This window comes from Chiloscyllium plagiosum, chromosome 35 (assembly GCF_004010195.1).
Source record: "Chiloscyllium plagiosum isolate BGI_BamShark_2017 chromosome 35, ASM401019v2, whole genome shotgun sequence".
Lineage (NCBI taxonomy): Eukaryota > Metazoa > Chordata > Chondrichthyes > Orectolobiformes > Hemiscylliidae > Chiloscyllium > Chiloscyllium plagiosum.
Window position 1 is genome coordinate 39,262,472 of NC_057744.1, and position 19,174 is coordinate 39,281,645.

Sequence of the window (19,174 nt, forward strand, 5' to 3'; positions counted from 1 at the left end):
ATAGAGAAGCTGCAGAGCTGTGCAGAAAGGTGGCAAATGGAATTCAATGTAGCTAAGTGTGAGGTGATTCACTTTGGGAAGAATAACAAAAAGATGGGGTACTGGGTTAATGGTCGGATACTTGGTAGTGTGGATGAGCAGAGGGATCTTGGTGTCCATGTACACAGATCTCTGAAAGTTGCCACCCAGGTAAATAGTGCGGTGAGGAAGGCATATGGCGTACTGGCTTTTATTGGTAGAGGAATTGAGTTCCGGAGTCCTGAGGTCATGATGCAGTTGTATAAGACTCTGGTGCGGCCGCATCTGGAATATTGTGTGCAGTTTTGGTCGCCATACTATAGGAAGGATGTGGAGGCACTGGAACGGGTGCAGAGGAGGTTTACCAGGATGTTGCCTGGTATGGAAGGAAGATCGTATGAGGATAGACTGAGACACTTGGGGCTGTTTTCATTAGAGTAAAGAAGGTTTAGGGGTGACTTGATGATTAGGGGTTTAGATAGGGTTGACCATGAGAACCTTTTTCCACGTATGGAGTCAGCTATTACGAAGGGGCCTAGCTTTAAATTAAGGGGGGGTAGATATAGGACTGAAGTTAGGGGTAGGTTCTTCACTCAGCGAGTCGTAAGTTCATGGAATGCCCTGCCAGTAGTTAGGGGTAGGTTCTTCACTCAGCGAGTCGTAAGTTCATGGAATGCCCTGCCAGTAGCAGTGGTGGACTCTCCCTCTTTATGGGCATTTAAGCGGGCATTGGATAGGTATATGGAGGATAGTGGGTTAGTATAGGTTAGGTGGGCTTGGATCGGCGCAACATCGAGGGCCAAAGGGCCTGTACTGCGCTGTATTCTTCTATGTTCTATGTTCTATTACCTTTGAGCCATTGAGAATGTAGGAATCTCCATCCCGCCTTGCTGTAGTTATTAGTGAAGCTGCATCGCTGCCACTTCCTGTTGGATGCAATGTTACAATCATGTTATGCAACTGTCTGCTGATCAAACAAAATCCTGGTCACTATCCCATCTGTCCAAAAAAAGAAATCAGCAACTGGAGGCCCAATTGATAGCATCAGAGTCAATGACAGATGTCCCTTACATTGCCAAATACCAAAAGCTAACATCTTTGATTATTAGATTTCCTACAGTGTGGAAACAGGCCCTTCAGCCCAACAAGTCCACACCGACCCTCTGAAGATTAACCCACCCAGACCCATTTCCCTCTGACTAATGCACCCAACACTATGGGCAATTTAGCATGGCCAATTCACCTGACCCTGCACATCTTTGGATTGTGGGAGGAAACCGGAGCACCCGGAGGGAACCCACGCAGACATGGGGAGAATGTGCAAACTCCACACAGACAATCACCCAAGACTGGAATTGAACCTGGTACGCTGGTGCTGTGAGGTAGCAGTGCTAACCACTGAGCCACCGTGCCGCCCTTAAAGGGTTTGATACAGGGGTTCAGTGCACAGTTACTAAACCTACAAAATTAAGTAAGAATAAATTCTGCCGTGATACAAGAAATCCATTTGACAGACCATACTTGTACTGGTTCTCAGAGAGAGCTTCCCACTTTGTCCCAATGCCAAACGCATACTCTTTTATTCACATTTTAAATTTTTGTGCGTTAAATATCCACTTCCCTTTCATGAATAAGTCATTCATAATCGTATAGGGATATTATATATTGTTAGCCACGAGAGAGGTCCTAGAAGACTGGAGGGTAGCAAATGTTGTGCCCTCATTCAAGAGGAGCTGCAAAGAAAAGCCTAGGAACTATAGACCAGTAAGCCTAACATCTGTGATAGTAAGCTACTTGAGAAGCGTCTGAGATAAGGTGGACACACATTTGGAAAGATAGGGTTCAATCAGGAACAGTCAGCATGCCTCACAAATTTGTTAGAGTTTATTGATAAAGGTTGATTACTAGGAAGGTTGATGAGGGCAGGATGGTAAATATAGTCTATATGGATTTCAGTAAAGTCTTTGCTAAGGTTCCACTTGGCAGGCTGCTCTGGAAGTTAGATCACATGCAATCCAGGGGGAGCTGGCAAATTGGATACTCAAATGTCTTGATGGTAGGAAGGAGAGGGTAATAGTGGAAGGATGCTTGTCGACTGGAGGTGTGAGACTAGTGGAGTGCCTCAGGGATCGGTGCTAGGCCCATTGCTGTTTGTCATCTATATCAATGATGTTGGAGGAGAATATACAAAGTATGATTAGAAGTTTGCTGATGACAGTAAAATAGGCAGTATTGTGGACAGTGAGGAAGGTTATCAGAAATTGCAGTAGGACCTCGAGCAGCTGGGGAAGTGGGCCAAGAAATGGCAAATGGAGTTTAATATAGATAAGTGTGAGGTCCTGCATTTTGGAAATTCAAATCAAGACAGGAGTCTCATGGTGAATGGTAGGGCCTTAAGGAGTGTAATGGAGCAGGGGGACCTTGGAGTTCAGGTGCACGGTTTCTGATGTGAAATCACAGGTGGGCAGTGGAGCAGGCATTTAGCACACTGGTCTTCATCAGTCAGGGCACTAAGTGCAGAAGTTGGGAAGTTATGTTGTAGTCGTACAGGATGCTAGTGAGGCTACACTTGGAGTATTGTGCTTAGTTTTGGTCACTTTGCTATAAGAAGGATGTTATTAAACTGGGAAGAGTGCAGAAGAAGTTTACAAGGATGTTGCCAAGACTCAATGATCCGAGTTACAGAGAGAGGTTGGATAAATTGGGACGTTTTCCTTTACAGCGTAGGAGACTGAGGGGGATCTTATAGCGGTGTATAAGATCATGGATAGGGTGAATGCACTCAGTTTTTTTCCCAGGGTTGGGAATTTGAGGACTAGCGGGCATCAGTTTAAGGTTCGAGGGGAAAGAATAAAAAGGAACCTGAGGGACAACTTTTTTTTACATAGAGGAGGAACACATACGGAATGAGATGATAGCAGAAGTGGTCAAGGCAGGTACATTAACATCATATAAAAGGCATTTGGACAATACTAGAATAGGAAAGGTTTAGAAGGAAATGGAAAAAGTGAGGACTGCTGATGCTGGAGATCAGAGTCAAAACATGTGGTGTTGGAAAAGCACAGCAGGTCAGGCATCCGAGGAGCAGGTGAGTTGATGTTTCCCAAATGCAGGCAAATGAGGTTAGCGTGGACAGACATTTTGGTTGGCCTGGATCAGTTTGCTCCAAAGGGCCTGTCTCCGTGCTGTAGGACTATGATTCAATGAACAGGAGTAGGCCATTCAGCCCTCGAGCCTGTTCTGCCATTCAATGAGATCATGGCTGATCTGTGGCCTTATTCCATTCCCCTGTCTTTGGCCAATAACCTTTAATACCTTTGTTCAACAAAATTTTTAATCTACGATAGATAAAGTTAACAGCTGATCCTGCATCCACTGCCATTTGTGGAAGAACATCCCAAACATAAACTATGTGTAGAAGTGCTTCCTAACATCTCTCCAGACCGGTCTAGCTGTAATTCTCTAACTAGGCCTTCTAGTTCTACAATTTCCAAACAGTAAAAATAGTTTATCTTTATCTTTACCAGCTGACTTCACCTGACAAAGGAGCAATGTTCTGAAAGCTTGTGATTTCAAATAAACCTGTTGGACTATTACCTGGTGTTGACTGACTTCTGACCCTGCCCACCCCAGTCCAACACCAGCTCTTCTCTATCATGCCCACCACAGATGTTAGGCTAACTGGTCTCTAACTTCCTGGTTTTCTCTTTCAGCCATCTTAAAAAGCAGAGTAACATGCGCAATTTTCCAATGCAAAGAGATTACTCTTATGTTTAGGGAACTCTGAAAGAGTGACAAATCCACAGGAATCGATGGTTTCCATCCAAGAGTGTTAAAGGAAAAAGGACTTACATTGTGGATGCCCTAACTGTAATTTTTTTTTTATTAGAATCCCTCCAGTGTGGAAATAGGTCATTTAGCCCAACAAGCCCATACTGACCCTCCGAAGAATATCCCACCCAGACCCACTCTCGTACCCTAATTACTGTACACTATTAAGGCAGGGGAAATGGGTCTGAGTAGGATACTCTTTGGAGGGTCGGTATGGACTTGTTGAACCAAATGGCCTGTTTCTACACTGGAGGGATTCTAATTAAAAAAATTACAGTTAGAGCATCCACAATGTAATCCCCTATTTCCTTTAACATCCTTGGATGGAAACCAATTCCTGGGGATGTCACACTTTAATTCCATTAATTTACTCATTGCAATGTTTTACTTAAATTAATTTTATTTAGACCTATCTCCAATCACAATTAATTTTCTTGGGACTTCTGGTAACCCATCCTCCTTTCCTTCTGTAAATATGAGACAGTAATTATTCAACATTTCTGCCATTTCCACAAAATCATTTACAATTTCCCTACTTTAAATCTTTAGTGGGCCAATGGTATTCCCATCTTCCTGAAGAAGGGCTTATGCCCGAAACATCGATTCTCCTGCTCCCTGGATGCTGCCTGACCTGCTGCACTTTTCCAGCAACACATTTTTCAGCTCTGATCTCCAGCATCTGCAGTCCTCACTTTCTCCTAGTTGATTCCCACCTTCCTGTTATGTAACTATAAAATTTCTTCTTACTGATGTTGATGTCCCTTGCACATTTCCTTTAATAATCTCTTATAAAAGAGATAAGACATAAAAGACATAAGCTACTATGTGGCCATTTGCTGGTCTTTGTATCTTTTTCATTCTGCAGGATTTGTGCTGTTTTTTGCAGGACTCAGTTATTCAGAGAGGCTTAAGGAATAATCCAATTAACCTTAGTTAGATATGTCCTGCCAGAGGATTGGAAGAGTACAAGTGTTTCACTCGTGTTTAAAATAAGGAAGAATAACCCCGAGAACTACAGGCCAATCAATTTAATGTTAACATTAGCCCACTAGAAGCAATGCTCTGAAAAGCTGGAAAAGCATAGATCTATGATAGTGCATCTACTAACTATAAAATGCATTACAGAAACTTGTCAAGGCAGCTTGAATAGCATCTTTCAAACACTGACCTCAACTTGCCTAGGAAAAAGAAGTAACAACTATTGGAAAGGCACCATTCTGATTTGGGAGCTACATCACTGGTCCTTCACTGGGGTTGGATCAAAGTTCTGGTACTCTCTGTCCAACACCAATGGAATGCAGCAGTTCAAGGAAGCAAAGCACCATAGAGGAGCAGCAGACCATTTGCAGAATCTGCTCTGCAAATCAACAAGATCAGAGCTGATCTTACTGTGGCCTCAACCCCACATCCTAGTTAGTCAATATGAATGACTTGACATCACCTTCTCACAGATACTAAGGTAATATGCATTAAATGCTGGCCTTGTCAGTAAGACTCTCATACCATAAATAAACGAAGGAAAAGGCTAATCACCACAGATTTGTTAGAATAAAATTGACTGACTTGATTCAGATTATTTTTAAATGAAGCAATGAAGGTGGGTAAGCACGATTTTGAAATCTGAAAATGAGGGAAAACTTGGATGAGTAAGAAACAAAGAGGAAGACAATATTAGTCGATTTCAAGAGGATATAGACAGGTGATGGACTAGACAACACAGCAGAACAATTTCAGACAAAATGCGAGATATGAAAAATGTAGGTGTGAAGCACTGTGGTATGATGGATGAGACAATACAATTTCCTCAAACGTTTATGGATAAAAACGATAAGGTCTGGGAGATTGTTTAAATTACAAGGTTTTCCATAACCATTTCATAACTTATATTAAAATCGACTAAACTCTTCCTTTTGAATTGTTTTAAGGCATTCTTATTTTTCCTATCTTGCCCACTGCCTGTGCTATGAAAACATAGATACAAATCCTCATTTATCCAGACTGCTGTTTCCTTATTGTCCATTATAGTCTCTATTTGAAGATGCCTTCAAATGGCTACATTCTTCTTTTCTCTGAAATACTAGTAAAAACTGTTACTTGTAGAATTGATATTTCCTGCATATTTCTTTTCATATTGCCATTTTGCATCTCATTCCTTTCTTTGCATCCATTGCTATTCTCTAGTTCTCCCAGGTTTTACACTTCACCTTTGGAGGAGGAATATCTGTTGCTTTTCCCTTCTTTGACCTCTGACTCTTTTCAACTGTTCACTTGCCTTTTAGCTTAAAATTCTATTGAAGGGTGATCACAGAAACATAAATCATCTTTTCTCCCTGTTGGTGCTGACCGGCTTGATGTTTAAAATGCTTGATTTACAGTATCTGCAATTGTTTCTTTTTTTCCCCCAAAAAAGTCCAAGTTTATTTCTTCTCCAGAACCTCAGCACAACTTGTAAACAACTGCCCAAGTGCAGACATACCCAACCTCAAACATCAACGTTGGGGATTGAGGGTTGAGTTGCAGGAATTCAAAAAGGAATACAGGTAAACTTGAAAATGCAATGCCAAACTGAATTTAAGCAGTAAGTTTCTTTTGAGATTTTTTTAAAATTAAAAGTCAGACCTGGCTCTGTGAGACAGTAGGAAGCAAACTTCTCCATGCTACATAGTTTAGGGCAGTGCATACGGCGTTGCTCCTCACTCCCAAATGCGTCAATCATCCAGGCACACATGCTGCAAAAAGCAAAGAAAACAACTGAAGCTTTTAACATAAATGGACCCCATGCCATTCGAACACCAACTGTCAGACACAGACCAACCATGCACCAAATTTCCTGATTATATTAACATTTTGTCAAACTTCCTGCTCTCGGAGCTAAGTGCTGCTAGGATCTGAGTCAATCATAGAATCATAGAGATGTACAGCACAGAAACAGACCCTTCAGCAGCTTCGGGAAAACATTACACCTCCACTGCTGGAATATCTATTTATTTCAGACTTGAAAAAAGGATAGTTTGGCACTCCACTATTATTCTGCCACACTTGAAGTCTGCTCAGAATGTCATCCATTCCTGGACAAGTTCACATGTTTCAACAACAGCTTTAATCTGGACAGGTGAGAATGTTGAGAACAATGCGACTTAATGGGAAACAGTGATAAAGGTACAACTGATCAAACTTCGTAGATATGTGCAAATCAAAACACTAATAACAAAGCTGCTAATGTGTTAAGCAACCTGAAAAAAGATTTTCACATAAGATGCTAGCCAGTTTTTCTCTCCAAGGTACAAGCTGAATTGTTGGAAATTTTCATTTTAAATTTTCATTTAATTCCAAGAAATCGAACAAAATTTGTTTAAGCATGTTTTCAGAGGAAGGAAATTGTGACTCAATGATACATTCTTTCATTTTCTTCAGAATCCAATTTTAAAATGCTGCCTCTAAATCGCTTTTGAGAAAGATGGAAATGAGCAGACAACAGAAGTTAGAACCGACGAAGAGTAAAAATGATCTAATCAAGTCAAGTATATATAAATTCTGGAGATGTAAGGTTGAAAGTATAGACTTCAGCCTGATGTCAATGATCTTAACCTACAATTTGTTGCTTGGTACTACAGAATTTGAATATTGCCAAAAACAGAGATGTTGCCAAGCTTCACACCTTGCATTCATCATGACAAATATAAGAATGCCAAATTTCAAACAATCACAACAATATATATTAAAGTAAGCCATCATTTAAAATGGCATTTGCATTCTTGAAAATTATGAAAGTGAAGCACAGGTTACTATTGGAATCAGTGTAAAAACTGGAATTAGGTTCTCTCAGACATCTCTTGCCCAGAAAAAAAACAATAAAGAAGCTGAAATACTATACTGGACGTGTAGTACAGTGCATTCATAGCTGAAATAATTTACAGTATAAAATAAATTGCTATACAGGTAGTTCTTCTCTAACGTGATGGTTACGTTCTTACGCAATCCCACATTATAGAAAAATCGCACTTTAGAAACAGCGCTTAGAGTGTTGTCGATGTAATCACATTACAGCTAACGCATATTAAAAGTTCGCATTTTAGAAACAGCGTCTCCAATTCATCAATTGCATTACAGCGAATTTACATTAACAAAATGCACATTATAGTAGAATGTCATGTATGTGAAAGAAATGCTGTTCATTCAGGTACTTTAGGATTTTTCACAGCATTGAAATGCTGAATATCCCTTAATACCTGCATTAACGAAACAACCTTTAAAATATAAATGTAAAAATACAGAGTCATAGTCTTAGAATCATACAGCATGAAAGCAGACCCTTGGGTCCAACAAGTCCACACCAAACCTGATGAAGGGTGAAACGTCGATTCTCCTGCTCCTCGTCTGCTGCCAGACCTGCTGTGCTTTTCCAGTGCCACACTCTTGACTCTGATCTCCAGCATATGCAGTCGTCAATTTCTCCATGACAAACATAGTCCCAAACTAAGCTAGGTCCACCTGCCTGCTCCTGTCCATACCTTTCCTATTCGTGCACTTATCCAAATGTGGGTGGCACAGTGGTTAGCACTGCTGCCTCACAGCGCCAGAGACCCAGGGTTAATTCCCGCCTCAGGCGACTCTCTGTGTGGAGTTTGCACATTCTCCCCGTGTCTGCGTGGGTTTCCTCCGGGTGCTCCGGTTTCCTCCCACAATCCAAAAAATGTGCAGGTTAGGTGAATTGGCAATGTTAAATTGCCCATAGTGTTAGGTGAAGGGGTAAATGTAGGGGAATGGGTCTGGGTGGGTTGCGTTTTGGTGGGTCGGTGCGGACTTGTTGGGCCGAAGGGCCTGTTTCCCACACTAAGTAATCTAAGTCTTTTAAACATTGTAATTGTACCCACATCCACCACTTCCTCAGGAAGTTCATTTCACATGCTAACCGCCTTCTGTGTAAAAAAAAATTGCCTCTCATGTCTTTTTGAATTCTCTGTCCTCTCACCTTAAAAATATGTGCCCTAGTCTGGAAATCACCCATCTTGGGGAAAAGACAACTTCCATTAACTCCATCTATACCCTTCATTATTTCATAAACTTCTGTAAGGTTTGCTCTCAAACTCCAATACTCATAAAAAAAAATCACAGCCCATGCAGCCTTTCTTTAACTCAAACCTTCCAACCTGGCAACATTCTGATAAATTTCTTCTCCAGCTAAATAATATCCTTCTTATAAGTGAGTGACTAAAACTGGACACAGTATACCAGAAGAGGCCTCACCAATGTCCTGTACAACATGACTTCCCAACTCCTGTACTCAAAAGGCTGAGCAATGAAGTCAAGTAAGTGCACCAAATGCCTTTTTAACCAGCCTGTTAATATGTGATACAAACTTCGAAGAATTATGTACCTGCCCCCCTGGGCCCCTCGACTCAACGCTACCCAAGGCCCTACCATTAATTGTATAAGCCCTATGCCTGTTTGTTGTACCAAAATGCAATACCTCACATTTATCCAGATTGAACTCCATCTGTCATTTTGTAGCCCATTGACCCATTTATCAAGATCCCTTTATAATCTTAGAAAACGTTCTTCACTGTTTACTATGCCACCTATGCTGTCCTCAAACTTAGTAACCATGCCTTGCATATTCTCATCCAAATTATTTACATAAATGACAAATAAATGAAGACCTCAGAACCAATCCCTGTGGAACACCACTGATGATAGGCTTCCAGTCCGATAAACCAACCCTTCACCATCACACTGTCTCCTGCTGTAAAGCCAATTGCATGTCCAATTGGCAAGGTCACCCTGAAACCCATGTGATGTAACTCTATTAATTAGCTTACGATACGGAACCTTCTCAAAGGTGCTACTAAGGTCCAAGTAAACAACATTTACTGCTCTGGCCTCATCAATCTTTTTAGTAACTTCCTCAAAAAAACTCAATGAAGTTTGAGAGACGATTTTCCTTGCACAAAACTATGCTGACTCTTCCGAATCAATTTTTGCCTCTCTAAATGTCCATAAGTTTTATCTTTTATAATCACCTCTGACAATTTACGCACAACTGAAGTCAGACTCACAGGTATTTAGTTCCCAGGTTTCTCCTTACAGCCTTTATGTAAGAAATAATATAAATGCAACTACTATAAATAAATTTTAAAAAGACACTCTGTCACTAGAGTTTCAGATTGACCATGCTCTATCTAGGTCTGCTTGCACCATTCAACTCACAATTAAAACTTGTAACATTAAATAAATATAATGACAATATTTTGGAAATGATTTTAAAGCAAACCAACATGAAGTGGGGACATGCTATAGAGGAAAAAAGGATGTCAACTCATTGCCCAGAAGATTCTGGCCAAGGTACTGTCATAGAGAAAGCAATTGGAAACTACAGGTTTCCCCCAAGCTCTCAAGTAATTTAAAACTAAACTCAAACTTGAATGTATTATTTTGTTTGCAGAGAGCACGTGCCTATGTATGAATGTAGACTGCTTCTAGAAAGCACAAAAAAGCCACATTCCAAGAATGTGGGTGGCACGGTGGTTAGCACTGCAGCCTCACACCACCAGGATCCTAGGTTCGATTCCAGCCTCGGATGACTATCTGTGTGGAGTTTGCGCGTTCTCCCCACGTGTGCGTGGGTTTCCTCCGATTGCTCCGGTTTCCTCCCACAGTCCAAAGATGTGCAGGTCAGGTGATTTGGCCATGCTAAACTGCCCATAGTGTTAGGTACATTAGTCAGAGGGAAATGGGTCTGGGTGGGTGACTCTTCGGAGGATTGGTGTGGACTGGTTGGGCCGAAGGGCCTGTTTCTACACTGCAGGGAATCTAAAAGAATTGACCGATTATTCCAAATTTGTTGTTAATATCTTCAGCAAGTGTTGGCGAATCACATCAAAAAGCTGACACAAGTTGATCATTTGCATGCTGCCTATTAGAAACAAAGGCTGATTGATCAACCATTTCTTGTGACATACAGCCTATGTATCTGGCATCACACTGACACTGAAATTCATGCTAAACTTCCCTCAATATTGTGGGCAGGCAGCATGTCATTGAGGGTAGTTTTTAAAAAAATACATTATCCATGGGATGAAGGCATCAGTAACTAGAGCACAATTTATTGCCCATCCCCAGTTATTCAGAGAGTAGTTAACAGTCAACCACACTGTTGTGGATCTGGAGTAACATGAAGGTCAGACCAAGTAAGAATAGCAGATTTCCTTCCTTAAAGGATACTAATGAATCAAACGGGTTTGTATGACAAACAACAATAGTTAGATGATCACCATTATGGCAGCATTTTATTGCATTCAAATTTTACGACCTGCCATGGAGAGAGCTGAACTCATGCTTCTGGAACGTTAGCCTGGGTTCTAGATGACTAGTCCAGTGATGTCACCACTACGCCACCACTTTCTCCAGTATCCTGTCAGTGGAAAATATCACTTGCACAGCCACTGTAGCGGAGCAGTTTAGAATGGCTTGTTTATCCTGTTGTTCAAATCGGAGATACTTTTCCTAACCCATGAAATTTGAGGTAGACCAAACACTTGTAGATGCGAATGTGATACTCCTTAGCATGCATAAGTTTCCAGCACTATTGCCAGAACGTTGTCAGGGCATCTGTAATGATGGAAACATGAAGAATAAACTGGCTGTCTACTCAACACTGCTGGTTAAAGGTGGTTGCAACTCTTCCAGCTTTGACCTCATTATTGCCAAGGCTGCTATGCTGTATATAGCAGGCGGTACCAACAATTATAAATGTAGCAGCCACCTGGCCGCTACAACACAGATGTGATGTGGAGGTGCCGTTGGACTCGGGTGGACAAAGTTAAAAATCATACAACACCATGTTATAGTCCAAAAAGTTTATTTGAAAGTACAAACTTTCAGATTTGAAGGAGCAGCGCTCTGATTGCTAACTTGGCCAAACTGCAGGGGATGCTGAAGACATTGGCCAAGTGAAACTCTGAAATCACAAAAACCCAAACACTAGACATAGTGCAACCACAGCAGCCAGGTACTAATGATATTAACATAATGTAAAAGGCAATGGTTACTCTGCACAGACACCAACAACTTATCCACTAAACAAAGGACAGCCGAAATAGAAAGACACTGGGTACTGCCACACAAAGGAACAAAACGTAGCATGCCATCTAAGTAATTGACTCATTTCAAACTATTAATTGTGTCTCCCTGGTTGGCCACAACTATAACGTTTCAGAAAACCATCTGTAAGGAATAAAAATAAGGTTCTCCTGCAAATCTCACTGTTGCAATCGCTCTCGGAATTGTTTGAGGCTTTCCGAGGAGACCAGCATGACAAAAGGCAGAAACTAGCTGACCATACACAGAGGGACAGGAAGAAAGCAGCTGTGCAGACCCAGAGACAGAGCCACAGAGAGCACAACTGCGTCAATCTACAAGAGATACAGGAAGCATTGTAATCTTAAGGGCCAAATAGGATTAGGGATAGTAAGTTTAGTGTTAAAGGTTATTATAATTTTGTTTCTAAAGTGGGACTGTTTTACTTTGGTACTGGCTTGTGTTCAAGCACTTTGATATTGTGGGACACCTGGACAAATTCATTCATAACAGATTTGTCTAAATTGTTTCAAGGAGACTAGACAACACAGATTGATGTCAACTATGTGCTCTAAGTCAGGCAGATCATACCCAGATTGAGTAACCCTTGTGCAAAACATTTCCGTTCAGTCCATGAGTATGACCCTAAGCTTTCAAACACCAATAGATTCATAGAGATCCATATGCAATTTTAATTCTCAAACTTTCTCTCTGGGCTCAACTGACTGAAGTGTTCCAATAAACTCAATTTAAGCTACAGGAAAACTATGTCTTTCAATCAGAAAGTCCAAAGCTCTCAATTCAACAATTAAGACCTCTGTTTTCCTCTTGTTTTTTTGTATCTCTTTAGGTTTTGATTTTTTGGTGACAATTGTTCATCAGTCTTCATCCTCACCTTCTAATTGTTTCTTTACTTGTCCCATTACCACTTGAACCATTCTCCTTTTGGTTGTATAAGTTTTGATCCATTGCTGACCTGCTCTTTCATCCTTTTTCACAAGCAATTCCTTTCACTTTTAAAAATATTACATATTTAACTTTTTCCAATTCTGTGAAAAGTCATCAAATCTATTTCCCTCGCTACAAATGGTGCCAAACCTGCAGGGCCATCACAGCACTTTTTTATTTTGGGATCATTGGTAGAACTTGGTTATAAGTGCAGTTTTTTTTGTCTAATAACTAGCTGTGTGAAGTACTAGATGAAAGACCAAATGATAGCCTTGGGTAAAGCAATGATCAAGCCAAAGTTAGAGCACCGTGTGCATTTCTGAGTGCTCATTATAGCCATATGTGGATGGAAAATATAGCAATAAGCAAAACTGTGAGACACAAGGGATATTTCCACATGTTATGATCCAAGCTGATGTTAACACTGGAAAAGTCAAATCTAAGATTGAAATCTGACTTGATATATTATGTTTTGTTTTGGTTTTAACAAAATGGTCTTTCGCTGCAACAGAGCTGCAGATTTTGTTTTCACAATAAAACAGAAGCTTATTACAAAATAATTAAATGAAGAAAATTATAAATCCAACCATCCACACAAGTTTTTTTTTAAAAATTCACTTGTGGGATGTGGGTGGTGCTGGCTTGTCAGCATTTATTGCGTGTCCCAGTTGCCCTGGTAACGGTGGTGGTGAGCTGCCTATTTGAACCATGACAGTCCCATGTGCTTAGGTTGACTCACAATGCCCTTAGTGAGGAAACACCAGGATTTTTATGCAGCAATAATGAAGGAACAGCAATACGTTTCCAAATCAGGATGGACAGTGGCTTGGAGGGGAACTTGCATTACATTATATTACAGTGTGGAAACAGGCCCTTCGGCCCAACAAGTCCACACCGACCCGCCGAAGCGCAACCCACCCCTACATTTACCCCTTACCTAACACAATGAAGGATTTTGATAGTGAGCACACAGGCTATTTCTGCTAACTGGAAAGTCAACGATCTGTTTGCTAGAGAATCAAAAAAAGTTAGGAGAAATTTATTTAGTACAGGACTACAGTATGAAATATAAAAGGATGAAATATAAAAGGACAGAGTGAGACAAACATTCCATCTTCGATGAGAGATTATATAAATATTTAATCATCTGGTAGGATAGAAGGGATGCAGCTTGGAGGAGGGAGTGCATGCAACATGTATCTTGTAGCTGCTCCTGGGATTGCAGACTTACTTAAGAAGTTATTATGGTTGGTTACAGTGACTCTATTTCACTGATAAAAGACTTCTTATATATTTTGTTTCCTTAATGCTAAAAAAACTCAAAAAACCAAACAAAAATAATCGATTTCTTTCAAATGGAATTTTCTTGAGAGTTTTCAGGGGCCTACAGTGAACAGCTGAAGATTTTTTAAAATTCTAAATTTAGAAGCTAAAAATCTATACCCATTTTACAAATAGAAAAATAAATCATGATTAGCATTTGCAATGTAAAAATGAAACTCCCTTTCAAACTCCTTTTTTAAGCTTCTAAACTTAAAAAACTTCTAAACACTTGCAAACTGAGCTTTTTTTAAAGGAGTTTTTCAGAAGCCTACAGTGAACAGCTGACATTTTTTAAATTCTAAATTTAAAAGCTTACAAAAAACTAAATGCGTTTTAAAAGGCAGGCTTTTTAAACATTGCAAGAGTTTCTTTTGAAAAGCCGAACAGTTGTTTTAAAAATAAAGCGTTTTTTTTCATTTGGGGAGCCCTGCACATGGTTGGTGTTGGAGAAGACTTTTTAAAAATTCGATGAATTAATTGAAGAGGAGTCATTTAGTTCAGTTGATCAGCCATGTGCTTGATTTTATTTAAGATTTGTTTGATATTGTATTTATTTTAATTTTTTGCATTTTAACTTTCTGCAGATAATGAAAGAGTTTATTTTATATATGGAGTATAAGTGCTATTAAGGCTATATTGGAGGTGCAGAATGAGATGGCAGGTAGACTCAGAAGGGTTATTGCACAGCAGGATCAGTCAGACAGATGGGTAACTGTCAGGAAAGGTAAGAGGTTGGTTGGGAAGTCTCTGGTGGCTGTTCCTCTATCAACTAGATACAGGTAGTTCTTGTATAAAGCATGTTTCAGCAGCGTGATTTAGATGTAACGTTCCTGAAGAATTAAGGATTGGTATTTTCAAGAATGCTTAACTCTGTTCGCAATAGCACGATTCCAGCGGCGATCGTTTTGCATGCTTCTTTCTGCACATGCACCGATGCCAGCGTCAAAATCTCTGTGCATGTCCTGATGTCAGCTGCTGTCAGAGCATGTGAGAGGTATAGTACTATACATTGTGCAGCTTCATACCAAAATTAAACAAATGAATGTTCATTGCTCTCCATCCGAGACAAGAAAATACTTGTATAATTCCTGTGTAATTCCTGCAGGATTACATTATGCTTATCCATACCATTTCCCTTCGTGCTATTAAGGCTATATAGGAGGTGCAGAATGAGATGGCAGGTAGACTCAGAAGGGTTATTGCACAGCAGGATCAGTCAGACAGATGGGTAACTGTCAGGAAAGGTAAGAGGTTGGTTGGGAAGTCTCTGGTGGCTGTTCCTCTATCAACTAGATACAGGTAGTTCTTGTATAAAGCATGTTTCAGCAGCGTGATTTAGATGTAACGTTCCTGAAGAATTAAGGATTGGTATTTTCAAGAATGCTTAACTCTGTTCGCAATAGCACGATTCCAGCGGCGATCGTTTTGCATGCTTCTTTCTGCACATGCACCGATGCCAGCGTCAAAATCTCTGTGCATGTCCTGATGTCAGCTGCTGTCAGAGCATGTGAGAGGTATAGTACTATACACTGTGCAGCTTCATACCAAAATTAAACAAATGAATGTTCATTGCTCTCCATCCGAGACAAGAAAATACTTGTATAATTCCTGTGTAATTCCTGCAGGATTACATTATGCTTATCCATACCATTTCCCTTCCTAATTTGCTCTTGTATCTGCATATCACACAAACTAAAGCAATCCCATGAAAGAGTCAGAAGACAATCCACAACTACGGGTGGTGATGATAGTGACCGTGTGTCCCTGCATTAACAATATTTTTTTTCCCAATGTAATGTGTTCAATTTACTTTCTAGTGAAAGAAATGGAAGCTAGAGAATGCAGGGACCTAAATTTTCATGTTGTTAAAACTGTTCACATTACATAAAAGGAAGTCCTGGAAGTCTTAGAGAATATAAGGATGGATAAATCTCCGGGACATGATCTAATGTATCCCAAAATGTTGTGGGATGTAAGCGAGGAAATTACGAGACCCCTTGCAGAAATATTCACATCATCTATAACTGTAAGAGACATGCTTGATGACTGGAAGGTGACTACTGTTGTACCTTTGTTCAAGAAGGGTTGTAGGGATACACCGTGCAACTATAGATCTGTAAGTCTGATTCAGTTGTGGGTAAGTTGTTGGAGGTGATTTTAAAAGATAGGATTTATAGACATTTAGAGAAGCAAAAATTGATTAGTGTTATTCAACATGGTCTTGTGCGAAAAAACGCATATCTCATAAACTTGGTTGAATTTTTTTGAATAAGTTACCAAATAGATTGACGAGGGCAGTGCAGATGTTGTTTATTTGGATTTTAATAAGGCTTTTAACAAGGGTCCGCATAGTAGACTAATTAGTAAAGTTAGGTCACATGAGATTCAGAGTGAGCTTGCCAAATAGATACACAATTGGCTTACTGGAAGGAGACAGTGTAACGGTGGAGTGTAGGAGTTTGAGAGATGACCATATAGAAGTTTATAAAATCATGAGGGGTATAGATAGGTTTAATGCTAGGTGTCTTTTTTCTAGGAGGGGGGATTTCAAGACCCCACAGAGCACAATTTTAAATCGAGAGAAAAGAGGTTCCAAAATCTTGCCGTCTTTATCTTTCATCCTCAGAGTAACATGTTGGTCCTGAACTCTGGTCAACTGGCTTTTAAAAAAATTCCAATATGTCATATGTGGATTTACCTTCAACCAGCTGACCCCAATCAAATTTTTCCAGTTCCTGTCTAATATTATTGGAATTAGTCTTCCACCAAATTAGCACTTTCACTCGGGGACCAGTCTTATCCTTTTCCATAACTATCTTAAAACTTACAAGTTATGATCATGTCCCCAAAAATGCTCTCCCACTGAAATTTCAATCACACAGCCAGGCTCATTCCCCAATACAACAGCCCCTTCCCCAATTGGAATATCAATATATTGCTTCAAGAATCCATACTGGATGCACTTAACAAATTCTGCCTCATTGAAGCCCATGACACTAAGGGAGTCCTGGTTCCAGGAAATTAAAAATCAACATTACCACAAAAAAACTGTTGTTTTACATTGTTCAATAATCTGCTTACATATTCGTTCCTCCAATTTCCACTGGCTATTGGGAGGCTTATTGCATAACCCATTAATAGTGATTGCACCTTTCTTATTCCTAAATTCAACCCATATTGATTCCCTGTAAGAGCCCTCAGAGGTGTTCTCTCTCAGTACAGCTGTGACATTTCCTGAATCATAAAGCAATTCCTCCACCCCTTTTACATGCTTCTCTATCAAGCCTGAAACATCTAAACCTTGGAATATTGAGCTGCCAGTCACAGAGTTGTAGAGCTTGGAAACCGACCCTTCGGTCCAACTTGTCTATGCCAACCACACATCCTAAATTAATCTAGTCCCATTTGCCAGCATTTGGCCCATATCCCTCTAAACGCTTCCTATTCGGAATGCTTTTTAAATGTTGCAATTGTACCTGCCTCCACCATTTCCTCTGGCAGCTCATTCCATTCACACACCACCCTGTGTGTGTAAACATTGCCCTATATGTCCATTTTATATCAATGCCTCTCATCTTAAACCTATGTCCTCTAGTTTTGGACTCCCTTACTTTGGGGAAAAGACCTTGGTTATTCACCCTATCTATTCCCCTCATGGTTTTATAAACACTACAAGGTCACCCCTCAACCTCCGATGTTTGAGGGAAAATAGCCCAGCTTACGCCCAATTTCTCAACCCCCATATAAGATTTTTGCAGTGATTATTTCTAAATTGGAGATGGTGGTGTAAAATCTGTTCCTAAGAATGGTCACCTGGGGGAAAGTTGGTGTGAGAAGAGATCTGCCACCCTGCCAACCCACGTTAGGCCCACAAAAGCAAAACTGGCCGAACTCGACCAAAAACACCCAGAATGCCCACGCAGGCTCACAAGCCAAACCAAACAGCGCACACAGACAAAGGAATACACTTCAAGCTCACTAACAATGACAGAACACCACAGAAATCCCAAAGCCCCAAGGGCAGTTTCACAACCCAACAATACCAAAGCCACACAAGCAGCAGGTCAGACAGAGGTAACAGCAAGGACATTGCTCGCAGAACAAGACAATAGCAGCACCTCACCACTTCAGAGGAGACATTAACACCTATCTGTGAAGAGGAATGGAACCATCGATACTGTCAGGATGTTGCATTGTGTGAAGGAACAGGACATTCATCCAATAACTTTCCAATTAGCAACCTTGTAACTAGATTACTCCACTTCCAGATACATTGTATTTTCCCCATTTCTTAATCAGCGTTATTGTGCAGCATTAATATAAAAACTGGTCTCATCCTCAGCTCTGGGTAGAGAATCCTTGACTGCCTGGGCAGACTGTCTGTACTGTCTCAGTTTAGTCAGTTTCTCTTCCGAGATATCACCGTACTAATAAACGGTTTGTCAATTTCACTTCGAGCCGTGCTTTGTGATCTCTAACCTATTGGGCAAAGGAGTCATGATTTGGAGATGCCGGTGTTGGACTGGGGTGCACAAAGTTAAAAATCACACAACACCAGGTTATAGTCCAACAGGTTTAATTGGAAGCACTCTAGCTTTCGGAGCGACACTCCTTCATCAGGTGATTGTCAGACAATTATCTGATGAAGGAGTGTCGCTCCGAAAACTAGTGTGCTTCCAATTAAACCTGTTGGACTATAACCTGGTGTTGTGTGATTTTTAACTATTGGGCAAAGTTCTCCAACAGTTTGGCGTTTTTTTCTCTCTCAACAGGGTAAGCGAACCTCACATTTTAAATTTAACCCGATTCGTACCTGGCAGCCAGCCCTGCACCAGCGGGTCAGACCAGGGAAAGGCTGGACGGCTGCAGAGGGTGTCAACAATTCTGATCTGCGGCGAATTGGCTTCAGCTACTGCAATTTGGAACATTAGTGACTTTGGCCTGTGGAGGTAGTCACTTGGGTCCTAAATTGTTAACT

General features: G+C 40.5%; 1 protein-coding gene across 2 annotated transcripts in view; it reads right to left on the bottom strand.

Moving 5' to 3' along the window:
* Positions 1–19,174, bottom strand: part of acad8 (acyl-CoA dehydrogenase family, member 8) — a 103,229-nt gene that overhangs the window by 54,587 nt on the left and 29,468 nt on the right. For both annotated transcript variants that reach the window (XM_043676960.1, XM_043676961.1), the window contains exons 4-5: positions 6,469–6,578; positions 868–944 (exon numbers count right to left, since the gene is read on the bottom strand). In XM_043676960.1, coding sequence (XP_043532895.1) covers positions 868–944; positions 6,469–6,578 — 187 coding nt within the window. The remainder of the gene's footprint in view (positions 1–867; positions 945–6,468; positions 6,579–19,174) is intronic.